Below are 25707 nucleotides of genomic sequence, written 5' to 3' on the forward strand. Positions count from 1 at the left end.
AGGGTCATATACCAGTGTGCTCTGTAGGGTCATATACCAGTGTGCTCTGCAGGGTCATATACCAGTGTGCTCTGCAGGGTCATATACCAGTGGGCTCTGTAGGGTCATATACCAGTGTGCTCTGTAGGGTCATATACCAGTGTGCTCTGTAGGGTCATATACCAGTGTGCTCTGCAGGGTCATATACCAGTGGGCTCTGTAGGGTCATATACCAGTGGGCTCTGCAGGGCCAGTGGGCTCTGCAGGGTCATATACCAGTGGGCTCTGCAGGGTCAGAACTGGAGCACACAGCAGTCTCGGGAGGCTTAGGAAGTGAAGCCTTGCAGATAGCCCAAGCAGAGCACCCTCAGCTCAGGAACCCAAGATACCACTTGGTTGTGGTCTTTAATATTAAGTTGAAGTCCCAAGACCTAGCTGGTGTAGATGGAGGGTGAGAGGTTGTCATAGAGAACTGTCTCAAAATGGGGAAAAAGCCTGGTTGGGGTACTGGGGTGGAAACACAGGGCACGTTTCTGAGAGCTCCTGCTCTTCTCCCAGGTCCCCATTAGAACCTAAGGCCCAAAGGACTCCTGAGAGTGAGAGGATTCAGATTGCATCCACCCTGCCTGCCCTGGGTATTCGCAGGGCTGCAGTTGGTTGGGTGCATGAGTGGGGAGTAGATTAACTGTCCTATAGTGATCACCTGACACATCCCAGATATTAACAAGCTGTTGATGTCAGTGGTTCTTAAACTACATACAGTTCTGGACGGGCATCAGGACCTCATGGGGGAGCTTGAGGGACACGGGCTTCCCAGACCCACTGAATCAGAGGCTCTGAGGTGGCACTCAGCAGTCAGTCAGTCAGTCAGTCAGTCAGTCAGTCAGTCAGTCAGTCAGTCTTTAAGAAGCCCTCCAGTGAAGTTCACGCAAGCTTGAGTATGGAAACCCCACACTAAAGTATGAGGCTGCCTGGTCTACAAAGTGAGTGCCAGGACGGCCAGGGCTACACAGAGAAACCCTGTCTCAAAAAACCAAAAAAAAAAAAAAAAAGTGTGAGGCTGATTTACGCTCCTGTGTGAGCTGGGGGTATAGTTCAGTGGGAGAGCACCCTTCCAGCATGTGAGAGCCCCAGAGTCCCCATCATGCTAAGAAACAGAACCAGAAAAGTTGGCAGCTGTGGTTCCTCATGTGGCCTTCTTAGATCTTCATGTGGGAGGGGTGGTGGGCAACTGGCTCTTTCTTTCCTGAACTCTGTAGCCTTAGGTAAATCACCCACGAGCCCACGGTTCATGAGTAAGAAAGCAGAGATTGACCTGTGATTCCTATGGCTTCAGAAGGATGTGCTGCCCTCAGTTTAGGCAGAGGAAGGAAGCAACCACTTCCCACGTCCCAGCCCACAGGCTCAGTGCAGTCTGCCAGCTGTTGCCAGAAGGGCCTGCGCAGCAGTGCTGACTAATTGCTACCCAGATAGAGAGGAGAAGCAGCCTCCCCACCGTCTCCAGGTACAAATCATTCCTGGGGCTGTGCAGTTGAGCAGTTATGGGAAGAGCCCCATGTAAAAGGTAAAATTGCTGAGAAATTTATGTACTACCTGCAGTTTTATTGATCTGTAGAGGGAGATAGAAGAGTCAGTACAGAATCTCGGCTAACACTTAGATGTACTTCACTTTTTATTTATCTCTTATGCAGCTAAGAACAGGTATTTATAAGACCAGCAGCCCTGGTGTGGCCCACACTTGAGACTTCCATTAGCTAGTCCTAAAGTCAGGTGAACCCTGGAGGGGCAAAGATCAGCATTTTTGCAGTATGAGTGCTCTGCTTCTTAGGCCAGTAGCAGGCTGCCTTGGTACGAAATGTACAGAGGCAGGCCATAGAGTTACTCAGACAAGAAACAGAACAGAAGAGGTTCTCCCGTCAGGTATGCTGGGCTACCACGTGCAGACTGGAACAGTGGGATTACCTGACTTCCTCATGCCTCAGGCCACCCCTTGAACAAACCTCTCCAAACCCCGCTTCTTTGAGAAGCAGGCATATATTTGTATTTATGAGAGCGGTGAGTAAGGTCAGGCAGGGGACCTGGGCATTTGGGTGAGCTCTCATAACTGTTGTGTCCTTACTGTTACCATGAGATCAGACAGGCCCTGGCTATGATGTGCCGGGAGGACATCCCCCAGGAATGGCCCACTGTAAGTTGCAGTAAGCAAGTGAAACTCGGGTGACTGCAGAGCAGGCAGGAGGGCTTTCAGAAGTACCCAGTGATGCCAGACCCTCCAGAGCAAGACTGATGGCAGCATGTTCAGTCCTTCTCTGTGACTTGAGACGAGTCAGGTTACCATGTTGAGTCTGTCTCCTCATCTGTCAGATGGGGTGAGAACTGAATGATAGGTCTGATGGTGCACCTCTGGACTAGCCTTTGGTAGCCCATCACTCTTAGCAGGTAAGGTGGAGATTGAAGGATTCCCACCATTAACCCCCAACGCGTCTGCCTGAGCGTCAAGGCTTGTCCGGTAATCGCCAGTGAGCTGTAGGAGTTATCTCTGGAGTTTCAGGGCAGATTCTGGGATGCTTGAGGCAGAGAAGGCCAAGCTAGGTGAGAGCGGCCAGGCTACAGGAGGGGATGCTTAGTCGGATGAGGAAAGGCCTGTCTGGGTAAGGAGAGGCTGGGCTGTGGACTGTGGAGCTCTGTCTTCTGCCTTACCTGCTCTGAGGTGAAGCCATAAAATGGAAGCAAGTGGGTGTTTTAAAGGGAGGCGTGGGGTTGACCTGTGTGCACTATTCCAATACACGGTTTGTATGTCTGTCTACTTTCCTTAGAACACAGCCAAAGTCTTGGAGCAGCCAATAGTCGTGCAGAGCGTGGGCACTGATGGCCGTGTCTTCCAGTTCCTGGTGCTGCAGTTGAACACCACAGATCTGGCTTCTAGCGAGGGCATCAAGAATTTGGTATGGACAGACTCAGACCAGCTCCTTTACCGGCACTTCTGGTGTCGCCCGGTCATCAAAAAAAAGGTGGTGGTGGTAAGTCCAGGTGCCCCAGCTGGTGATTACAACAGGGCGCTGACTCCTGGCAGTTGGGCCTGGTCTGGTAGGGGGTCTAGGGACCGAGCACTCACATCGCCTGCCCTGCCTTCGGTTCCTCCTGTGGGAGAATGTTCCTGTGTCTGCTCCCCACCTGCTTCAGTGCCTTGCTGGGCCCTGCTACAGCACAGTCATATTGCTGCCTTTTGGGGGACTGCTAAACTCCCCAGAGGGCAATGAAGTCCCTGACAGCCATGTGGATGTTCTCCTGTGACCCTGTTTCTGCTACACTTGGGGCTCAGCTGAGATTCCACCCTGATGACTGGATAGTGGCAGTGAAGATGTCTAAACCAGCTCAGGCTATGATGTAACGAGAAGCACTCTGAGGATGACAGGATAGCAGAGCATGGTGCTGTTAGCTGTGTGACCCGCTAAGCCCCGCGCAGGGCCAGTGTGCTTGGGGGATTGAATGGCCTTTCAAGTTTAAATCAGTTCTGTGGTACTTCTCCAGCCAGACAATGTGTCTCCCCTTGAAATGCTGTAGCAGTCTGGGCCCTTCTCTGCCCCCCCCCCCCCTGTGGCACACACAATTGCCAGTCACCCCCATCAGTGGCTGGTGCCATCTCCCCCTAGTCTTTCTCCTAGATTATGAACTCCATGGTTGGTCAGAGCTCCCACTTGGCCCCCCCAGTTTCATCGTCAGCTTCTGAGCCCCACCACCATGGGCTTGGGTTCTAATCTTGCCCTGGTCCTTGCCTTCATTCGTACCCCTGTGCTATCGAATGCACTCTTCTGTCTAAACCTCCTTTTTGTTCCTACTTGCCCTCGTGTGTAAAAGTCAGTGAGTCAGTCAAACACGCAGACACCTTGGCCTCTTCCTATTGCCTCTGTCACATTTTCTTGTCAGTAAAACACCTGATCGGAAGTTTCTTGGTTAGGAGCCAGATCTACATCCCTCCTGGTCCTCCAGCAGTGAGTACAAGCTCAACACAGTGAGAGAGGAACCTGCAAACCAGTATAGTAGACTGGGGGTTCTTGTCATTCCCTTGTGGCTGGAGTGAGGGACGTAGGGAGCCAGAGCAGTGTCAGCAGATGACATGGCTGACAGGTGCCGGGAACCCTGCCTATATGCAGCACCAGCTCCTTGGTGTCCTTGTTCACCGAGAAATGATGCAGGAGATGACAGTGACTCGCCAGGCACTGGTGACTCTGAGGAAGTGACCTGTTTCCTTTGCTGCCATGAAATGGTAGTAGAATCCTAATGGTCTGTGTTTTTTTCCAGGAACCTGTTGGGCCTGTTGATTTCCAGCCGGAGACGTTCAGGAAGCTTTTAGCTCTGTACTTGCATGGTGCTGTGTGAGCTAGGAACTTTCTGGGGCCTGATGCCCGACTACCTTCCTGCCTCTGAAGAGCTCGTGTCCTGGGACGGTGGTGCTGGAGCCTGGCGAGCCTTCCACTCTCCCTCGGTCTGCTGGAAATAAAGTCTTAGTATTGCATTGGTGTGAGATTGTCTGTGAGACATTGGTATGTGCTGTATGCAGACCACACTGTATGCCTCCTTGCTTCTTAAAGTCCAGGTCGTGGGGCAGCTGTGCTTTTGCACACACGTGAATTCAGACGATGCCTGAGTTTCTTCATCCAAATCCTGACGCTAATATCACTTCCTTTAGAGTTTGGGTGTCTCTCCCTCTCCCCTCCTCTCCCTTTCCCCTTCCCCTCTCCCTCCCCCACCTCCCCTGTTTTCCTCCTCCTTCCTTTTTTCCTTTCATTGTCTTTGAGACAGGATATTGCTGTGTAGCCAGCCTTGCCTTACCTTGCTCTTCTCTTCCGTTAGCATCCAGAATACTGTTGGACATGTGGCACACAATGTCCCTTCCTTGTCAGGGGCTTGAACCTACAAAGAACACTGTACCGCTGAGCCACATCTCTGCTCACCTTTCTAATTTGGAAGATTCTAGAGTTGCCTGTCTTCCTCCCTCATGGCAGGTACTCTAAGCCTGTGCTGAGCTCTTACAGAATATTTTCTTCTTAATATATGAGGGTAGGGTTTTATCTGTATATATGTCTGTGCACCAATGGATGCTTAGTGCCCAGAAAGGTTTGTTTGTGAGCTGCCATGTGAGTGCTGGGAACTGAACCTGGCTTCTCTGGAAGAATAGCCCGTGCTCTTACCTGCTTGGCTATTCAGGTTGTGTAAACACCCTCAATGACTGTAGAGGCTCTGAGAGAACATCCATTATTAGAGATTCCTGGCTTTCTGCTTCATGGGCTTGGCTCCAGATAACATCAAGTTCTGCTTGACATTGTGCCGGGGGTGGAGAGATGGCTCAGCGGATAAGGGCACTGACTGCTCTTCCAGAGGTCCTGAGTTCAAATCCCAGCTACCATATGGTGGCTCTCAACCATCTATCATGAGATCTGATGCACTCTTCTGGTGTGTCTGAAGACGACAGTGTACTCATATACATAAAATAAATGAATCTAAAAAAAAAAAGTACTGAGTGGTGGGTATGTGGAAGGCATGATGAGAACCGTAAGAACTGGCCCCGTGTTCCCCCGTCTGATGTTCTGAGTCAGCTTCCCTAGTATACACCTGGGGACAGACCCTGTGGGTGTTTTGGGAGAAAGCCTAGGCCCAGCACCTGTGAGGAGCACAAATGGAAGCGATGGTGCTGCCCACTGCATCTGTGATCACACCTGAGGCTCCAGTGGGGTCCCCAGAACCCGAGAGCCACATGGCTCATACATGGGTAACTGCCACTCCCACAGAAGAAAGGCCTTGGGTACGCCGGGCGTGGTGGCTCACGCCTTTAATCCCAGCACTTGGGAGGCAGAGGCAGGTGGATTTCTGAGTTCGAGGCCAGCCTGGTCTACCAAGTGAGTTCCAGGACAGCCAGGGCTACAGAGAAACCCTGTCTCGAAAAACCAAAAAAAAAAAAAAAAAAAAAGAAAGGCCTTGGGTGAGGTGGCTCTGAATACCCAGGCCTCCTATGGGAAGAGCACAGAGAGGCCTAGTAGCTTGGTAGTAGTAGCTCTGAGCCATGTGCTCTTTCACCTCAGCCAGTTTTGGGGCTTAGCAGGGGCTGCAGGACTTGAGGGTAGGAAAGATGGAGGCATCTGGCAGTCCGGGTGCCTGGGAATGTGGAACATGGAGGGTGGAGGTAGAGGTTGGGTGCCCAGTGAGACCTGCAACACCAGGCACCTTGGGCTTTCCAAGGAAGGCAGGTGACTGGCGTGGCTCAGTGAGCGAGCCTTGTTGCTTTTTACCTTGCCTTTCAGGGTGAAAACAGAAGGTAAAGACGGAATTTAGAGAAGTATAAAAGTTACTTATCCCAAGCAGCTCCTAGTCCTTTTCTCAGTACTCCTGTGCCCCCCACACAACTAACTGTGTGTACTTAGTGCCCTCCGCGCATACTCACCTAGACTCAGGGTCAAGCCACACCAGCACAGACAGTCTACCCCTACCTTCCTGGGCGGCAGTTGTGCCTGCAGATGGCCATACAGGTTGTTTCTGGGTACTGGTTGTTAGAAAATGCGGCAGCAAGCATCGGTGCTCACGGCACCAAGTCTGCTTTGCCAGCATGCCCATCGGGTAAATTGTTGGCAGTGGAATTGCTGAGTCAGAGGAAGTGTTTTCAACACTGGTGGGAACACAGAGGGCGAGTTGGCAGGTGACTGAGACAGCGAACTGGAGGCCACCATGGTAATCCTCTGCAGTGACAGTGATGGCTGGAAGTCTAGGCAACCCAAGTCCCATTGGGACTGGCTTGATGGCCAGCGAAGAGAGTGAAAGAACCAGCCTGGGGGGGGGGGGGGGCGGAGGCGCTCAGTCATCCCTTGACCTTGCAGCTTGAGTCCTGGTGATGACTCTGGATGGGCCAGTGTTCCAGGGCTGGGAATCCATGTCCCCCTAGCTCCATAGTGTGGACCTCCTGCCTGCAGGCATGGTGCACCCAGAGCCCACAGCACAGAGAGCCAAACTGAACACCAAGCGTAGCTTTTCCATACCAAGGCAGGAGGAATAGTGGGTATCCCCATTCCCATAGAGATGGGGAAACTGAGGAAGCTGAAGGCCCACATAATTTACCGATGAAGAACTAGGAAGTTCATGATATGGTGACAACTGCAAACTCCCCTGTGCCCAACTGCCTTGTCTCTTCCACTTTGCTTTTCTTATGGGGTGACATTGTATCTGTAGCTCAGAGCTTGAGGACAGGTGCTATCTAGCAGTCTGAGTCTGAAAGAAGAAGTGCTGTGTAGAGGAGGAGAGAAGAGGGGATGCAGGGTCACACTTGGGGCCAAAATAATAGTCTCATAGTGAATGTGCCCAGCCCATTGAAAAGCTCCTTCATTCTGAGAGCCGAGATAGACCTATGATCCAGATACTCAGGGAGAAGCAGGAAGGTCTGATGTCCAGGTTCATCCTTGCCTACACTGGGGATTCCTGCTCAGTCTGGACTACACTCATCTCTAGTTCAAAAATAGGTAGATACTGGGTTTTTGTTTTTTGAAGGATGAGGGAGAAAGGTTGGCTCAGTTCAGTCTCACGGGAATTATGGCTGGCCTGGGAGGAGGCCATCCCCACAGTCTTCAGGATCCAGCTGCCCCAGGTCCTCTGCAGAGTGGGCACTAAGCTCCTGCACACCGTCTTTCACCTTTGGTGGGCTGCAGCTAATCAGACTTTCCTCAGATCACTTTGGAGTTTTTAGAAGCCCCAGCTGAAAGGGGTTCACTTTCTGCTGACTTTTCTCTGAGGTTCGTCTTCGGTGGTCCCAGGCTCCGAAGGGCATCTCTTGTCAGATCCCTTGTGATTTCACTTGGAAGGCTGGAGGGAGTTACCCAGGCTCAGTTTACTTAGTCAAGTCCCTTGAAGCAGGCATAGAACCCAAAAACTGTCTCTTTAATATGCCCATATGAATGCCATGGGTACGGGGAAACCCGAACCTCCCACTCCCATCCTGGGAGCTTCTAGAGACATGTATTTACTTACAGCCCACTCTAGGATGTCTTCCTTGTCTTGGATGACAAGTTGGCAGCCATGAGATCCATTCTCAATAGTTCCCTGAGTGTCTAATATGTGCCAGACCTGATCCAAGGCTGTGGATGCTGAGCAGACGAAATAAGTCCTGCAGCCACAGGATTTGCATTCCTACATAGAAAACCTCTACATTGGGACAAGATAGCACCACCTTGGCCCACATCAGCTACTGACCACTGCTTAGGAGACCGTAAGATTTGGAAGGAGGCAGTTCCCAGGAGGGGGCATACTTGTGAATCACTGGCGGCTGAGGATGATGTTAGCACTGCCCTCCCAGGCCAGATAGGGTACGAGGAGTGACAGTCTCTATGAGTCAGTGATACAGGGTAAAGGCCTGAATGGAGAGGAGGGCAAGCATTGGAGACAGTGTGATCTCTGAGCTGGGTAAAGGTTGGAGCAGCCTGCAGAGTTGCAATGGATGGTAGCCAAGCCTCCAGAGACCTTTTAGAGGTGGCAATTCAGCCAAAACCAGGTCTGATGTTAGAGTGAGCTGGCCCTAACTCCAGTGCCTGTTTGTGTATCTTTCACTTTGCCATCTATACCCACCCTGGGTCCCTGGAACCAGACCTCCTCAAACACATGCAATAGCTGGTTCCCCAGCTGGCTTTTCCCCCTCCCCATGGGGGAGCACCCTCTGCAAGCATCCTCTTCAATTTTCAGGTGTCCTGGTGGGTAAGTGCCCTAAGGCACTAAAAGGAATGCCATGTGGTAGCTGGGGCCTCAGCTCTACCTGCTGGGCCATACAGTCTCCCAGCAGGGGCTTTCCCTAGAAAGATTGGAGTTGGGGACAATGGACCTCGGATAGCCTGCTGTCTCCTTCCCAGGCTGGCCCCACTTTTCAGTTCACAGGGCAGACAGAGCAAGGCCAGCATTTCCTGTTGAGGATGCTGCCATCTGAGAGCATGCTCCGTGCATCTACCTCAGGCCACTGCTCACCCGACCCATCTAGGCTCCATCTTTTGGGAGTTCAGCTTTTTTTGTTGTTGTTGTTTTTGTTTTTGAGACAGGGTGTATATCCCTGGCTGTCCTGGAACTCACTTTGTAGACCAGGCTGGCCTCGAACTCAGAAATCCACCTGCCTCTGCCTCCCAAGTGCTGGGATTGGATTAAAGGCGTGCGCCACCATGCCCGGCTTCGGGAGTTCACCTTGTGGAGAGCAGGTGCCTCTCCCTAGAGCACACACATAATTTATAGGCTTCTAACCCAGACAGACCGATGCAGGGGACCCCCAAATGTGTCAGGACTGGAGTCCTGAGGCTCCCTACATCCCTGGCAATGTAGCCATTCACACTGTTCTAGTACTATGTACTGTGAGCAAGGTACTGTGCTGGGGTTGGGAGACTCAAGCTGGGAGCCACAGTCCCTGTCCCCAGGAGTTCCTAGTCTTGCCACTGACAAGAACTACTCTCCTATGGATCTGCAGTAACAGATACTCACCAAGGCCACTCCCCCCCCCCCCCCCCCAAGGCGCTGCCTGAACACTGGGAACAGGCATCCTGAGCCTGTTCCAGGGCTGACTGACTCAGCAACCTTCAGTGTTCCTCTGCAAACACCCACTGAGCACCAGCCAGGAGCCAGACCCTGGCTTAGAGAAGACTTCTCAGCACAGGGCCTGGGAACTCAGCTGCCACAGCTGAGGAGCCTTTGAGGCTTTGGGGGCTTGGTTCCAGGGAACAGATAGGAAGACACAATGAGATCCAAGGTTTGGGTGACAAACTGTCAGGAAATCAAGGGCTGGGCAGATTATAGGGGTTCACCAGATGCCCTCCTTTGCTGTTTCCCAGTTCCATTTCTGATCTCTGAGAACTCCAGAGGACTCACCTTGATCTAGATGACCTAAGCCGTTTCCAGTCATCAGTCATTCAAATGCCAACAGCTCTTCAAGTTGGTCACTAACATAGGCCCAACCCCCGATTTCTTTACTATCTAGTTGACTCAATGTAACCCACAAAAGCAGGTCTCCCGGGGTAGCACCATCCTTCCAGGTCTAAAACAGGATGCTTAGCAGGTAGGTGTAGTAGGTGACTGCAAGAGAAAGGAACCTCAGGAGAAAGTCTTTGCCCATCAGAAGACAGACTTCAATACACGGCCCCCAACATCCAAGTCCAAGGCTAAGGCCTCAGTGAGCCCAGGGCTGAAGGGCCAGAGTTCCCTCGAGCCCCCCTTTCCCTGCACAGCCCGCAGCCAAGGCTTGGAGAGCCACACACCTCTGAAGATCAGAAGGTTCCCCTCCACTGAAGAGACAGGGCCAACAAAAAAGGAGTTGTAAGTTGGGGCATGGTAGTGCACACCTTTAATCCCAGCAAAACTTGGGAGGCAGAGGCAGACGAATTTCTGAGTTTGAGGCCAGCCTGCTTTACAAAGTGAGTTCCAGGACAGCCAGGGCTACACAGAGAAACCCTGTCTCAAAAAACCAACCCCCCCGCCAAAAAAAACCCCAAACAACAAAAAAAAGGAGTCGTGCCTCTCGAAGTGCCCAGAGCTCAGACTCCTGAGGTCTGCAGTCTTAGAGCAGCCCCTCTGCTGCCCTACAGACAGGCCTAGGCCAGGCCCTCAGGTAAACAGACAGCCCTGACTCAGGTTCTCTAACCGCCGCTTCCAGAAAAAAAGGCAGCCAAGGCAGGTATGGGGATCTCTCCAGCCAGGCCGGCTACCCCTTAGCCTGATGCCTGTGGCTCAGAGGCAACAGCAGGGAAGATCATAGGCTGACTCCTTGATGCCTAAGCTCTGCTAACTTCATGCTGCTCACAGCAGTGTTCTGGCCCAGCCCTGATGTCTTGGTTAGGCCTAAGCGAGGTAATGACAAGCCTCTGGGGAATGAGGATCAATCCTCTCCTCCAAAACCAGGCTCCAAGTGGCTGTCAATGCGGAGAAGACAACTTGTAGCGGCTACTCTGGGGCCCAAGTGGTGGGGGACGGAGGACCGATGCACTGCATGTTATCCGCCACCTGAGACAGCTGGGACGTCTTCTCCCACACAGTACCCCTCTATAGCTCTTGTCTGGAAGCATCACTGGTGTGGATGTCACAGCCTGCATCACTTACTGGTCCAAAGGGGATGCTTTCCCAGTCAGAGACTGCTGAGAAGAGCTCCCCAGCTTCCCTCTATCCCACCATCCTTCCGGGTTAATAGCATTTGTCAAGGGGTGAGCACATCGGACTCACATTCCACACTATTAGTGTCGAGATGAACACTGCCCTGGTCATGTCCCAAGTACTAACAGAGGCAAAACTCCAACCTGTGGAACGACAATCCGGTTCTAAGATTCTTAGAGAAGCAGAAAGGACGTTGCTTCAGCACTGTCTGCCCCCATGCCTGGAAGATGTACCCAGGACTTCAAACACTGACAACCAGCATCTGCCACACTCTGTCCAGCCCCTCTGTAAGCTACAGGTCACTCTGGACCCCTCCTGAAATCCTTTGCCCACCCCCAAGCCTTGTCTCTCCCACCTCTATATCCCTGCCTGTAAGATTAAAAAAAAAGAAAGAAAGAAAGAAAAGAAAAAGGGGCTGGAGAGATGGCTCAGCGGTTAAGAGCACTGACTGCTCTTCCGAAGGTCCTGAGTTCAAACCCCTCACAACCATCTGTAATGAGATCTGATTTCTCTTCTGGAATGTCTGTAACACATAAATCTTAAAAACAAAAAACAAACAAACAAACCAACCTTCCGATAATCTAGTACCTACAGACTCCCATACCACCCTCAAAACCATGCGTTTGGGCATGGGAAGTTAACAAATTTGGCCTCTGGAAGAAGGCAGGATGTGGTACAGGGGGAAGGCCACCTTGCTGTCTGCCCACCCCCTGTAGAGAAAACAGTCTCTGGGGACCGTTCTTGACTTGTACAAGCAAAGCTTTGGAAGGTAAGATGTGACTGCAAGCCAGAAGACTATAGCTGCCTCAGCCTGAGTTAAGGATAGCCTCCATCTGTCCCAAACCCCTCCCCCAAGGCCACTGTACTCGGCACCAGGTACAGCGTCTCCTTCCTCATCAGTACCATCAGCTCCTACCCGGGTCCCCACAAGTATGTCAGGAAGGGCTGCGGAAAAAAGATGTCCCTTTAATAAAACGTTATCAACATATATCGTACACAAACTACAATGTATCATAATTACTTTTTTTTTCCTCTCATAATTCAGAACCAGACTACAAGGTAAGAAAAAACACAGAAACAGCTACAATGTTCCCAAGAATCCGCACAAGGTCTTTTTTCAGGCAGATGGTATCTCACATAATATGATATACATGGGTCAGAAAGGGGAGGTAGGAAAACAAAGACCAGCTACGAGGGTGGGCAGGGCGCAGAGGGTGTACATGTACAATGAACTCAGTGTCTTCCGGGGCAAGACACAAAAGTTGCCACGGGGAGAGGCCAGGGCAGCCAAGTCACCCCTCCTCGGAGGGGACAGGCTCCATCATCAGGTTCATCGGTTTTTGAAAATAAAAACAGGACCAGAAACAGTGTCTGTTTGGTTGCTGGTGCTCCCCCCCACCCCCACAGCAATGCCGAAGTCTGTCCATCCAGTCCCAAGCAAATACAGAGCAATTCCAACCAAAACCCATCTCTGAGAAAGGACAAACAGGAGAAAAAAAAAGAAAACCACAACTCCAGCCTGCCCTGCCAGTGCGCACTATGTGAGGAGCTCGGGACCAGAACATGGAGGTCAGGTCTATGGCCCAGATTGTAGTCATCCTGTTGGTGGGGCCTCTCCTCCTCGGCCTGGACCACTACCCAACCAGCAGGACTCTTGCCAGGAAACGGTGGGGACCGAGAGACCAGAGGCCCCAGTGGCTTGGCACGAGAGGTCTGGAGAAGAGGCAGCCATCCTGGAACAGTGTGTACGCTGGATCACAGCGATGGTCTCTGTTGGGTGACAGCAGGCTCTGGGTCCTCTGGCCCAGTGTGTTGTGATGGCCAGTCAAGCCAGAGCAAAGCTGACACCTGCATCTCCTTGCCCAGCTTTGCAAACCCCAAAGCCCATGTGGAAAGGGTTGATTTCTGTTCCTTTTCCCCAAACAGCTTTTGAAAGAAACCACCAATTGTAAACTGTCCAGTTTATTATTATTATTTTAGATGGCTACAACGTCAGTGTGACACTGCACACCTAGACTAGCTTTTCTGGTGGTAGGACTTGGGGACAGACAGCAGGGCTTGTGGGTTTTTCTTCCTTTTTTTTTTTTTTTTTTTGGCCTTTTTTCTTTTTCCTTTTTTTTCTTTTTCCTTTTTTTAAAGAAGAAAGCAAAGAGGTTGATTGGGGTGGGGCATAGGGCTTGCTAGAAGCTTCCATTAAAAAAAATTCCCCCAAAGAACACCCCCCCAGAAAAAAAAACAAAAACAAATTTAAAATCCCAGCAACGGTAAAATCCCAAACAAACAAACAAAAAAACCAACAAAAAGTGTCATGTACAGAAAGGTCCTTTTGGGCGGGTAGAAGATGAGATTTTTCTGGCCGTTGACTTGAAATATATTTTTGAGTTCTGTCCTTCATGGTTTACGGAATAAAAGTTTGGCCTTTTTATTGCATGAAACTAAAATTGGGGAAGGTGGGGGAGTGAATGGGAGGATGGAGGGAGCAGGAGATGCCTTCCCCCAGCTCCTGGTATGGACACCTCACTTCTTGCATAATTCTTGGCATCTTCTGCCTGCAATGCCGGCTCCCAGCGTCTTGGAGGGGGTCACACGCTCATCGTCATGCTCGGAGAATACTGCAGGGAAAGCACAGATGAGGATCGGGGAGGAGGCCATGGACTTGCCAATGGGCCAAAAGCCTGCTGAAGGCTTACTGCACAGTGCTGACCCAAGCCAACCTTGTGGCACAATAGGTAGGGACAGGGGAAGGAGGGAGTTTTTATCCTTTGGAGTCAGCTCTTTGGGGGAAGCAAGACAGTAGGGTACTGGACTTAGTGAGTCAGGGTTCCTGAAGGTATTGTAGGCTGGGGACAGTCTGGGACCTTGAAAGATGCTTTCATTAATGAGAACGGACAGAGAAGGCCACATGCCCCAACACAATCCAGGACTCCCACTCTACACAGTGCCCCTGGAAGGACCAGGGAGCAGAAAACAATGAATGGCTGGGGTTCTGCAGGTGAAAGACAGCTGGCTGACACAGCCACGGAGCCCTCAGGCCTAAGGGAACCACTGGGACCCAAGGACTAGAGGGGTCAGGGCGGCAGGGGCTTACATTGTCGTTCTGGAAGGAGTGGAGGAAGTTCCCCCCTAGCTCGCCATCATCTCGAGGGGTGCCTGGAGGATTGCTAATGCCACTTATGTTGTTAGGAGAATTCTGTGGAAGACATGAGCAGGTGAGTCCATATTGCCCAAACCTGACCAAACACACAGGATGACACTGAGGGAGGGGACATCAAGTGCCACTCACTTTTGGAAGTCCATCTATGTCACCTGATCCTAAGAAGGAAGAAGAAAGCGAGTCAGCATGGTGGATCTGGGGGCTGTGGGGGGTATGTAGGTACATGTTTTCATGTATGTGTGTGTACACTGGCGGAGGTGCTCTTCCTTTGAATAGGCTCTTTCACTGAACCTGGATTCAATTTACTGATTCTACCTACTACAGATTTTCTGTTTCTGCCTCCACAGTGCTAGTACTCTAAGTGTGTGCCACTGAGTTTGTGTGTAAGTGTGTGTCACTGGGTTTGGCTTCTCCATGGGTGCCAGGTCCTCATGCTTGACAAATAAACACATCACCGCCTAAGCCATTTTCTCAGCCCCATCTGTAGTTTGGAACCAGGATCTTGCCCAGCTGAGCCAGGAAAGCCATGCTCACCTCTGTATCCTGAGTGCTCAGACTGAAGACATGCCCAATGTGCCCTGCCTGTTTCGGTCTTTCTAAACTGGGGATCTTATCAGGTCCCGTGCATGCTCTAGTAAGTGCCTGAATACTGGACTACACCTTCAGTTCATTTTCTCTTTATTTTGAAACAAGGCATTACTGTATATTATCCAGGCAGGCCTGAAACTTGTGACCTTCCTGCTTCAGGTTCCTGAATGACTTTAGGACGTGTGTACAAACGATCCAGTTGCTGATTCACTCTTCCATGGGAGCCCTTTCCTCTCTGGTCTGCACTTGAGTTCACATTATTTACTTGGAGAGGTCACCCCCACCTCCAACCCCCACAGCCTGCTTAGGCAGCAGCTTTTGCTCAGGACTTTCTAGGTGCCCAGTCAAGGCCAACAGTGTCCCAGGCCCAGTGACCAAGGAGCTAAAGCAGAGGCCGCTGCCTGGGGGCTGGAGTGTGTGTAGGAGCTGGCTTACCTAGGGATCCATTCATGTGGTGGGGCTCCATGCCGCCCATGCCTCCCATTGGGCCGTCTGAGCCAGGACCCATTGGAAACTGTGGGGTAAGCAGGGCTCGGTTAGTGGACCCAGGCCCTTCGCACCCCTTTTCTGCTTCCCAAGTGCCTTCAAAGGCTCAGGCCTCAGGTCCCAGCAGCTTAGCAGAGCACCCAGGATGCTCCAGGCTGATGGGTCTCCCTTTGCAGACTTAAGCACTGGGTGCTGGTTGGGCCTGGGGCTGACTGCTGAGTGGAGGAACCCGAGTCAGAAGAACAAACTCAGAGGGAAAGGAAGCAGACCAAAGCCACTAGGCTCTGTAACAGCCAGCTCGCTGCCATTTTCCTGGCCTCCTTACAGGACTTGATCCACTCTGGTGAGGTGCCTGGTTCACTAACCATCGTTGCACAGAAAAGTATCTTGACTACAACACAGGTTAGACCAATTGATTCACTTGCCACTGCATGGGGAGTGCTTTGCATAGTCTCCTGGTGGAGCAGAGAGTGGAACAAGAGCTTGTTATGTGGCTATACCTCAGACATGTTGAGTTTCAGGGGGTATTGGTGAAGAGTACATGTCACTTCATTCTGTCTGCAACTGCCAAGTCCACATGGGGAAGCAAGCACACAAGGCCACATGTGAGGGTCCTGAGGTGAGGCTGAGCCTATGCTGGAGCCAGTGCCCGAGATGCAGTCTGGATGGGGGTGGGAGGGGCTAGACACAGTTTGACAGGGGAGGACTGCTGGACACTTGGCCTGAACTGGGTGCTGAGGATAGAACTGGGTCACACCTGTGTCACAGCCACCAACAGAAGAGAGGTCAGAGAGGTTGAGATACAAACACAAGTCACAGGACAAGGCATGGCTGCAGCTTCAACAGATAGGCAGGGAAATCAGAAGAGGCTGCATGCAGTACCTCAGCAGAATGAGCACAGAGCCACACCACAACTGCTGAGTGAGCGCTAGTGCACAGGACCACAGGCAGCACACAGAACGGAGGAGTTGGCAAGACCTCCTGAACTGTGAGGTTCAACATCTCTGTCACCTTTCCCAGGCACAAATTTCATTAGCCCAAATGGGGAATGGTCATCTTATTATGCTCCTAAGACACAGCTGTCCCAGACCCTCCCAAAAAGTGTTTACAGCTGCTAACATAATACACACATCACACATGCATACAAATGCACATCAGTATTCTAACATAGATATGACCAACATATAAAAATCAGGGTTTTGGTCATTTTTCTGATACAGGGCCTATGTAACCCTGGCTACCCCGAAACTCAGAGATCTGCTTGCCTGTTTCTCAAGCTCTGGATTAAGACACACACCAACACATTTGTCTCCAAATCAGGCAATTCTGAAATTACATATTCTGTATGTCCACATAATGGTTTAGTAACTTAAAACATCCATACATCATACAACTGTTCCATTACATTTATGGTTGGCATCCACCACGTCCACTTCTACCACCCCCAACCGTCAGCTCAGCAGTAACCAGGCTGCTCCTGTCTGTCCATAAGCTTATTCTGGACACTGTATCCCTGGTCTCCACAGGCTAGTGTTAACCTCTCACTCTCAGCACATTCTAAGGCTGCCCTGTGTCCGGGTCAGAGCTCTGCCACACACATCTACTCCGACTCTCTGCAGCCAGGGATTACACTTCTGGAAGGTATGTCCATGTGCAACTGCTGGGTCACTCAGTCCCCTGTCCTTCTCAGTAGAGCCAGGATGCTCTCCTTAGCAGCTGCACCACTCTGTGCCTGCCAACAGTGGATGCGGGCTTCCTTTCTCTACTGCAGTCCCATGGCTGTGAGCAATGTCACCCTCCTTCTGTGATGAGCTACCTTGCTCCTGTGCTCGTGTGCGTGTGTGTTTTGAGACAGGGCTTCTCTGTGTAGTCCTGGCTGGCCTGGAACTCACTCTGTAGACCAGGCTGGCCTATAACTTAAGAGATCTGCCTGCTTCTGCTTGCCAAGTGCTGGGATCAAAGGTGTGCGCCACCATGGCCTGGCCCTTGCTGTTTTACATTGCATTTATTACAGCTTCCTGTTTATGGCCTATGTGCACATTGCAGGAGGAGCATCTATTTACACATCTGCCCCATGTTTTAATTGAGTTGCTCTTTCACTATGGAGTTGGTAAGAGTTCTCTACATATTTTAAGTTCAATTATCACATATATTTCCTTCATTATGTAGATTTTCTGCTTAGCCTTCTCACTGGTTTTCGAGGTGACTCTGCGCTGCTTGCCTCGATTGGCCCTGAACTTCTAATTTCAAGTGAGCTTCCGGCTTCAGCCTCCAGAGCAGCTACATCTACAGGCATGCATCAACATTTAATTTAATGTTTTATTTAATTTTTACTTTTCAGTCTGTGTGTGGGTGCGTGCACATGTCTGTGTGCATATGTGCATGTGGGGGTGGGCACACACCTGCATAGGGAAGGTAGTGGTCAGGGCTGTCTCCCCCATGGCTCTTCACCTCAGTTTCTGAAACAGGCTCTCACTGAGCCTGGAGCTTGTCTACTCGGCCACACTGGCTGGGCTGAGAGCTCTGGGTGCTCCTGCTTCCACCTGCCCAGTTCAGACAGCACGGGCACATGCACGAGCCCTGCTTTTAGACAAACAAACAAAATAAAGCCATGCGTCCTTGGAAATGGAACGTGGAACTGCATGTGTGCACAGCAGGCCCACCTCATCTACTTGCTGTGGGTGCCATTTGCCCCAGCTTTGCTACCTTAATCTATTGGTTAGCTTTCTAATACAGAAACACTATTCCTTAAACTGAGAAGGCTAGTTAACAATAGCAGGTGATTAAAAGAAATAAGGAAGCTGTACTTGCTGGTTTTGTGTTGTGTGTGTCATCTTGACACAGGCTGGAGTTATCACAGAGAAAGGAAATGCCTCCATGAGATCCAGCTGTGGGGCATTTTCTCCATTAGTGAGCAAGTGGGGGAGGGCCCCTTGTGGGTGGGACCATCTCTGGGCTGGTACTCTTGGGTTCTTAAGAAAGCAGGCTGAGCAAGCCAGGAGAAGCAAGCCAGTAAAGAACTTCCCTCCATGGCCTCTGCATCAGCTCCTGTTTCCTGACCTGCTTGAGTTCTAGTCCGGACCTTCTTTGGTGATGAACAGCAATTTGGAAATGTAATCTGAATAAACCCTTTCCTCCAACTTGCTTCTTGGTCATGATGTTTGTGCAGGAATAGAAACCCTGACTAAGACAAAAGCTTTGTATATTTTCAAAAATGCTCCTGTCCTGACATGTCTAACTTCCTTCTGCCTCTGCCGCCTTCCCCAACCTCTGAAATGTCTCAAAGCTCTGAAACAGTCATTTGTACTGACACACACTGACACACACACAGACACACACATATGGGAGGGGAGGGGAGGGGGAAACACATTCTGCTCAATTAAACCTTTTCTCACAAAGAAATGATATTCAACTACAGAGGACACTTGCACCTGTGAGATCCTAGCTGAAGTTTAAGTGAGTTAGTTTTAAGAAAGAAAATTTTTGAGAAAGACTTATTTATGACCTGGCATCTTCTGAGTTCTCCGTCGCCTCATTTCTAAAGCGGAGTCATTCTCTCTCTGGTATAAGGTTTAGCACAAGCGGCTGAGCCGCATGCTCCTTCCTTTTGATTCTAACTCCTTTTCCTGCGATTTCCTCAACAGATTTCCAGATTAGATATGGATGTCCTCTTGTCTCACACTTTCGATTTTCTTGTGTTTTGAGACATGGTATTCACTATATAGCCTTGGCTACTATGTAGCCTAGGCTGGCCCAGAACATATGGGAATCCTCTTGCTCTTCTGCCACCTAAGTGTGAACCACACCAGCTCATCTAAAAAACTGTAAGTTGTGGGGGTTTTGTTTGGTTGGTTTTGGACAGTTTTTCTGTGTAGCTTGGGCTTTCTTGAAACTCATTTTGTAGAAATACTGAGTAGTAGGACTAAAGGCATATGCTGCCACCCTCCTGACCAAGCTACTGAGATTTTAGAGACAACAGTTGCCACCTTTCCTGAGGTTGCCAGCAGTGACTGTCATCTTTATTGCATGCATTGGTGGTGTTGCTGCATGAGCGAGGGTGCCAGCTCCTCTGGAACTGGAGTTACAGACAGTTGTGAGCTTCCGTGAGGATAATGGGAACTCAACCGGAGTCCTCTGGAAGAGCAGCAGAGCAGTGCTCTTAACTACTGAGCGATCTCTTCACCCCTGAATGACCGTCACCTTACAGGTATATATCTGAGGTTCTGTTTCTATGAAGTAAAATTTATATGAAGTTCTTCTGCAAACTGACGTTACCTAAACTTGCTCCGTGATGGCTGTTGTCACAGACACCCTTGGTAGAAGTCGTGGCACAGGGTGTGAGGCTCTCCTTTGCCTGGTGAGAGCTCTCAGATCAAGTTGCCAAGCACGAGATTAAAACTGTCGTACATGCAGATCAATGAGCAAATTGGAACTTGGCTTTGAGAACAGTTCTGCTTTCTACAAGTTCATTAAAAGCCTTTAGGAAATCAAGATAACATAGAATTCCAGTTCTTAAATCAAAATCCCACCAGAAGTTGTTTTTGCTCTGTTTTGTTGGGTGGAGCCAGGGTCTCCTGCATGTGAGGTATGTGCTCTGCCCTACGCTGCACCTTCAGTGCACTTCAGCCTTATTTTACAGTGATGTGAGCCGTCACTGGTATACCACAAAGGCACAGCTGTGCCCAAAGGCTGGGACATCTGTTATCAAAGCCCCTTCCCTCTGGTCCACACATAGGACTTATACTGTAACGACTGGATCTGGAACTTTAGATCCAGAGCAATCAGGGACTGGGGTTGATGGCAGTGCTCATTCTAGCCTGCACTTACACTGGCTTGAGGGGGTCACTGTTCTTGAATGGACACCAGTGTCACTTTGAAGAACAAAAAGAGCCTTTGGTTTAAAGGACGTGCCAGTCCCCACACAGTGGAGAGAGAGAGTGAGCTTCCCTACCCCTCTCTGCTCACTGGAGCACCTGTCTAGAGATGGTGTAATATTCTCGACTGTCCTCCCCCTGCGTGTCATTTAGCTTACTCTGGTGCTGTCTGGGTCACATGGCATTGTCATGGTTTGTAGTTTCATGACCTCAACTCTGAAACACAAGGTCACGGTATCCATAAGTTAAATGTACACTCAGTAGCATCTTGATGCAAACTTGAGTGTAAACTGTGGCAGCAGGCAGACGTCCTGAGGCTACAGCCCTTAGGGTGACACAGCCTGAGTGATGCCTAACAGCATCCACGGCCGTGAAAATACAACAGTGATTGTAAGTGGCAAATGACCTAAACCACTAAACCACGTCCATCTGGTGTCAGTGCCTCCACTGGCCCAGGGGGCCTCTGGATGGGTTTAGTATTCGCAACCTTCTATCCCCACTGCTACAAAACAGGACTTCTGTCCTGAGGTATCTCAGAATACAGAGTATCTGAATGAAAGAGACCCCTAGAGAGGTGAAACACAGCAAGTGGCTGGAGGGGAGGGTGGGAGGGCGGGTACCACAGAGAGCTCCCCATACTCATGCAACACAGGGCCCTGGCAAAGGAGGCAGGCCATAGAACATGACCTTCGCAGGCTGCTGGGAGACGAGACGTATGTGGCAGGGACACAGTGCTAGAGGTGCCACACAGGAAGAGTGTGTGTGCTTGTGTGCTGTGTGCACAAGGTCTGCACTCATTCCTCATCACCACATGTCTGCCGTCATCAGCATGGCAGTCCTCATGTAGGGTGTGATACCTGGCGTGACTTTTGTCTTCACCCAGAAACTGGGCTCACAAAGCCAGGGGCCATCTCGCAGACTCTATAGGGAAGTTTGGCAGGGCACTCCAGAGGGGAAGACTATAAGGAGTCGAGGTAAAGGAGCTGCCATATTGGTATCCACATGGGTCAAGTAGGTGCCCAAAGGAACCTCAGGTTTCCCCCTTAGCACTAATGCCTGGGAAACAGGAAGGATCGGTGAGAGGGACTACCCAAGGTGGCACGGCCAGTTAGAAGAATGGGGAGAAGCCCCCTGAAGCCTGGTGCTTTCCCTTGTCTCACACCTGACCAGAGGGGGAGCCCCGCCCCCCCACCTCCCACCATTGATAAGATGGGGACTGACTTGCCCAAGAGTTAATCGCGCTTCTGATGGTTTATTTTATTCATCTTTGGTAACAAATGGCTAAAATCAATTACGCGTGCTTTCCCCTCAGCTGATGAAGTTAATTATGATTTGTTATGGTATCTGGTATGTAAATGAGCAGAAAGCAGACTCACGTTAGACCGGCTGCCTCCAGGCGGCACAGGATTAATCATTGTGTAGATGTTGTCACTGGAATTTGTTGAATCTGTAGAAATAGTGGGAACCACAGAGTTCAGGTGATTAATTCATTTCTTAATTAAAACAAACTCTCGGCACTTGAACTCATTCTTTTGTATTTTATCACCTAAAATTTCTTCTAAGTATCACCATCTTCTGGCTAATTTGTATTTAATGAAGATTCACAAAGTTTTTAATCACAGAAAATTCAACTGAGAAAACCATTCGACCACAAACCTGAGAATGTCAGGGTATCTGGGCAGGCACAGCACAGGGACACAAATCCGTCCCCTAAGCTTAGCAAGGACACAAGGACATAACCTGTGTTTTCTCTCAGACCCACCCAGGGAAGGAAAATGCAGCAAGTTATCCAGAACCACTCTGCTAGGCTGAGGGGCTGGGGCCGCATTAACATAAGGAGTGGGTTAGCATGACCCATTCTGAATGTAGGTCATGCTGCTCATCAATGCTGCAGAGCGGGAATGGGAGCAGGAGCGGGAGCCGGTTGTGACCGCAGCCAGCTCCCCCTCCCCGCCCTGCAGCTGAGCAGATTCCCTTTATGGGGAGTTGGAAGAGGGGGCTCCAGCCACTCCCCACCTAGCCAAGGAAAGTCTCCTTAGGAAACCAGCTAATGCTGCTCTATCAGGAGCAGAAATTCTCCCTCTATTTTGGGCTGGGTAGGGGATGTACGCTGCACTTCTTCCAGCTGGCTGCAATGCTATTCTTAGCCAGGAGACAGATAATTGTGACTCTATGTATGTGTGCATATGTGCACCTGCCCTCCTGTACATGCATGCCTTCTCCAGATAAAGAAACAGGGAAACACAATCTTACTCAGAGGACCAGAAGCCTAGAACCCAGAACCTCAGGGGGAGTGTGTATGTGCTTTTAGAGTCCTGGTCCCCAGCTGTCAGGGACCCTGAGACCCTTTTTAAGTCACCTAGGACAATGAGACCTTGTTGTTTCAGACCTTGGCTCAATTTCATTCTTTGAAAGCAGTGTATAGGAATGTAGGGGTCATGCGGCTGAAGCCACACAGTGGGTTGTTGGTAGTGAAGGCTCGTGGCCCTTACATCTCCAGGCATCAGTGCCTGAAAGGCCAGGGTCTGCAACAGAGCCCTCAGACACACAGCACCCCACTCCCACCAGACATTTATTTCCCCCCTCAAGCCCTCTTACCCGCAGGACTAGGCATGATGGGGGTTCCTGGAGGGCCGCCACCACCAGGGGGTCCCTGAGATGAGATAAAAGGTGTCAGTAACCCGTGGTGTTAAGAAGCTTGGGGAGAGCCGGGCGTGGTGGCGCACGCCTTTAATCCCAGCACTCGGGAGGCAGAGGCAGGCGGATTTCTGAGTTCGAGGCCAGCCTGGTCTACAAAGTGAGTTCCAGGACAGCCAGGGCTATACAGAGAAACCCTGTCTCGAAAAACCAAAAAAAAAAAAAAAAAAAAAAAGAAGAAGCTTGGGGAGACTGCTATGCTACCTGCCAGTGCCCAGAGCAGCCTGGTACCTGGTACTGCCTTCTCCTGCACTCAGAACTGGAGCCTACAAGCCAGAAGGAAGCTAGATTTATGCTCGTCCTCTCAAGCCAAGGCACAAGTGGTGGGTGCGTGCACACATCTGCTCACATGCACACCAACCAGTGAAAGCCAGGGCCAGTAAACAGGGCCCGCAGCATCCTGGGTGGGAGTCACTGAAAAGGAGCCCTCCTGGCTCAGCTCTGGAGAACTGAAGGCTAGCCCAGGCCTGTACAAACACCTAAACACTGAGAGCAATTTGGCTCCTGGGCTCAGATGTGTTCTCATGAGGAACATACTAGACCTGAGTGGCTCTCCTCACCGGTCACATGCACTAGAGAGTCAGAATCCTTAGCTGCACTTACCACATAGGTTCCGGGTGATGAGGAGGAGTACGGGATCTGGAAAGAAGATTCGGGAGCCATGGATTGGAGCTGCCTTCCCTGACAGACAAGCATCATGCCCCATCACTTCCAAACCCACTTTGGGGCACAGTCATCCTTATTTATGGTAGGCTTGGGGACCCAGTGAATTAGTAACCTGGTCAGTTTCCAGAAGGGGCCTGAGACACATGCAGTAGTCCTGGGGATTGGTCTCCCTTCTCCCAGTCTTTGGTGGAGCCTGAGAGTAGGGTCCCAGGAGACCTCCCAATTGGGAGGGTGGAAGACAGCAATACCCATACCCCTTCTTCTGTCTGCACCAAGCCTGTCAGTCATTTCCCTCAATGCTAGAAACCAGAACCATGATGCACTTGGAGCCCCAGCTCTTAGCCAGCCCTGATAGCTCAGGGCAGGACCACGTGTGAGGACCCCAGCACACTGCCCGAGGGCTCCACCTACACGGGCCTTCTTAGCGGCATCAGCTGGATCCTGCTGTACTTCTCCCGCCTGATACCTCTTCCTGGCAACAGGGTTATCTAATGTCCAGAACCTCTTCCCTGGGGAAAGGCACCCTCCAGACCTGTATACTCACTGAGTTAGCACTGTTGGGATTGGGCCAGGGTCTGCCAGCTCCTGGGCCCCTAAGAGAAGGAGAGATGGAGATAATGAAAGTGGGGCTACACTCTATGGAGTGGAGTCAGTGGGAGCAGGAGCAGGCTGCCATCAGTACAGGAAGTCCTAGATGCCACTTGACTCTGGGGTAGCAATGGGTAGTTCCACGGAAGGGAGACTTAGGAACTCACTCAAATTATATGAAAAATTTTGTAAAATATGCATTTACAAAATTATATATATATATAAAAAAGTATTTCTGCTATTTTTTCCCTAGGAAGATAGATCACTGATTCTTATAAGCACTAAATATCAGGGCTTATTTGCATAAGGATTAAATCTTGAATCAGTCATTGAAGCTGTGCAAGCCTAAGGAAGTCACTGTACCTCTCTGGCCTCAGTGACCTCATCACAGGCAGGGAATAACCACCCCTTGTAGGAGTAGCCTGGTGAGCACAAGGTGGCTAACTGTGCCTAGCACACAATCCAGTGTAAGGCACAGCTCTCGCCCTAAGGGTGAGGAAACAGAGGTCCAGAGGGGCACCAGTGAGAGGTAAGAGTCTTCTGGGGTCCAACAGTGGGTGGAGAGGCCATGAGCTATGAGGCACCGGCCGGGGCTATTTGCCTTACATGTTAATCCCAGGCATGGCGGGGCCGAGGGAGTTGGGTGGTGGTCTCATGCCGCTGCCGTAATTCTGCAACGATAACCAAGGGTCAGTCTATGAGGGGGAGAAGGGGAACCGGGAGGGAGACAAACACAGAATATAAGTGAGAGGGTTAGTCTGTGACGACCGCCTGATGAGAAAAAAATCACACGTACTTTCAGAACGGACAGGACCACAATGACAAGCCAGCACAGAGGGACAGTCACAACAGTCAATGCGTTGGCAGGGGCTTCATGATGATTCTCCCTAAACCCTGTCTGATCAGCAAGCTGCCGTCATTCCTATCCCACAGGCCTCAGCAGTTTAGGCAGACTGACTCTGCTACCAAGCCCAATGCTGGCTGGTGATCAGGGTCACATCAGACTGAGGGAGAAGGTAACAGAGGGAACCACCCACCTTGCCTCTGGCCTGAGAATGCTCAATAGCCTCCCCTATCTTGGTCACATGGCCATTCCTCCCCACTGCTGGACTCTGAGGGTAAATATGACAGGACAGTGTCTCTGTGGCTACACCCCCAAGTCTACAACACAGGGTGCTCAGTGACTGACGGAGGAGAACAAAGCGTGACAACTGTTTGGGCACTGCCCCTGTGGGCATCTGAGAGCAGCAGGTTGGTGAGAGGCTCCAATGTGAGACACATCTTGCTGGGCACACAGTGACTTTTGACTTCGCCTGCTCTGTCCCTGTAACCACCTTCTGAAGCTGGTCCCACTTTACAAAAGGCGGGACTGCAGGTCTGAGAGGGAGCAGCTGGCCAGATCAGCTAACGAGTGGGAGACCAGAGTGTCACTCATACGCCCTGGATCTTTCCCAAACCTCTGGCAGGAACAAGGTGAAAACCAGGGACAGTGTTGGGTGAGACCAGCACAGAGGTAACACT

The 25707-nt window shown here is 50.8% G+C and overlaps 2 protein-coding genes across 5 annotated transcripts in view; one reads left to right on the plus strand and one right to left on the minus strand.

Annotated features, from left to right (window-relative positions):
• The window catches only part of Mrpl37 (mitochondrial ribosomal protein L37), a 12294-nt gene extending 7799 nt beyond the window's left edge, over positions 1–4495 (plus strand). The window contains exons 6-7 of the mRNA XM_021161127.2: positions 2796–2999; positions 4282–4495. Coding sequence (XP_021016786.1) covers positions 2796–2999; positions 4282–4359 — 282 coding nt within the window. The 3' untranslated portion in view covers positions 4360–4495. The remainder of the gene's footprint in view (positions 1–2795; positions 3000–4281) is intronic.
• A 7584-nt stretch (positions 4496–12079) lies between these two features.
• Positions 12080–25707, minus strand: part of Ssbp3 (single stranded DNA binding protein 3) — a 137459-nt gene continuing 123831 nt past the window's right edge. For 2 of the 4 annotated variants that reach the window (XM_029476594.2, XM_029476595.2), the window contains 9 exons: positions 24793–24881; positions 24143–24191; positions 23536–23571; positions 22834–22888; positions 21612–21682; positions 15311–15389; positions 14417–14445; positions 14222–14323; positions 12080–13745 (listed from right to left, as the gene is read on the minus strand). In XM_029476594.2, the coding sequence (XP_029332454.1) occupies positions 13716–13745; positions 14222–14323; positions 14417–14445; positions 15311–15389; positions 21612–21682; positions 22834–22888; positions 23536–23571; positions 24143–24191; positions 24793–24881 (540 nt within the window). In that variant the 3' untranslated portion in view covers positions 12080–13715. The remainder of the gene's footprint in view (positions 13746–14221; positions 14324–14416; positions 14446–15310; positions 15390–21611; positions 21683–22833; positions 22889–23535; positions 23572–24142; positions 24192–24792; positions 24882–25707) is intronic. The other 2 variants (XM_021159673.2, XM_021159674.2) reach the window with 1 other exon arrangement.

The sequence above is a fragment of the Mus caroli genome, unplaced genomic scaffold, assembly GCF_978045245.1.
Source record: "Mus caroli unplaced genomic scaffold, Mus_caroli_1 scaffold_6, whole genome shotgun sequence".
Lineage (NCBI taxonomy): Eukaryota > Metazoa > Chordata > Mammalia > Rodentia > Muridae > Mus > Mus caroli.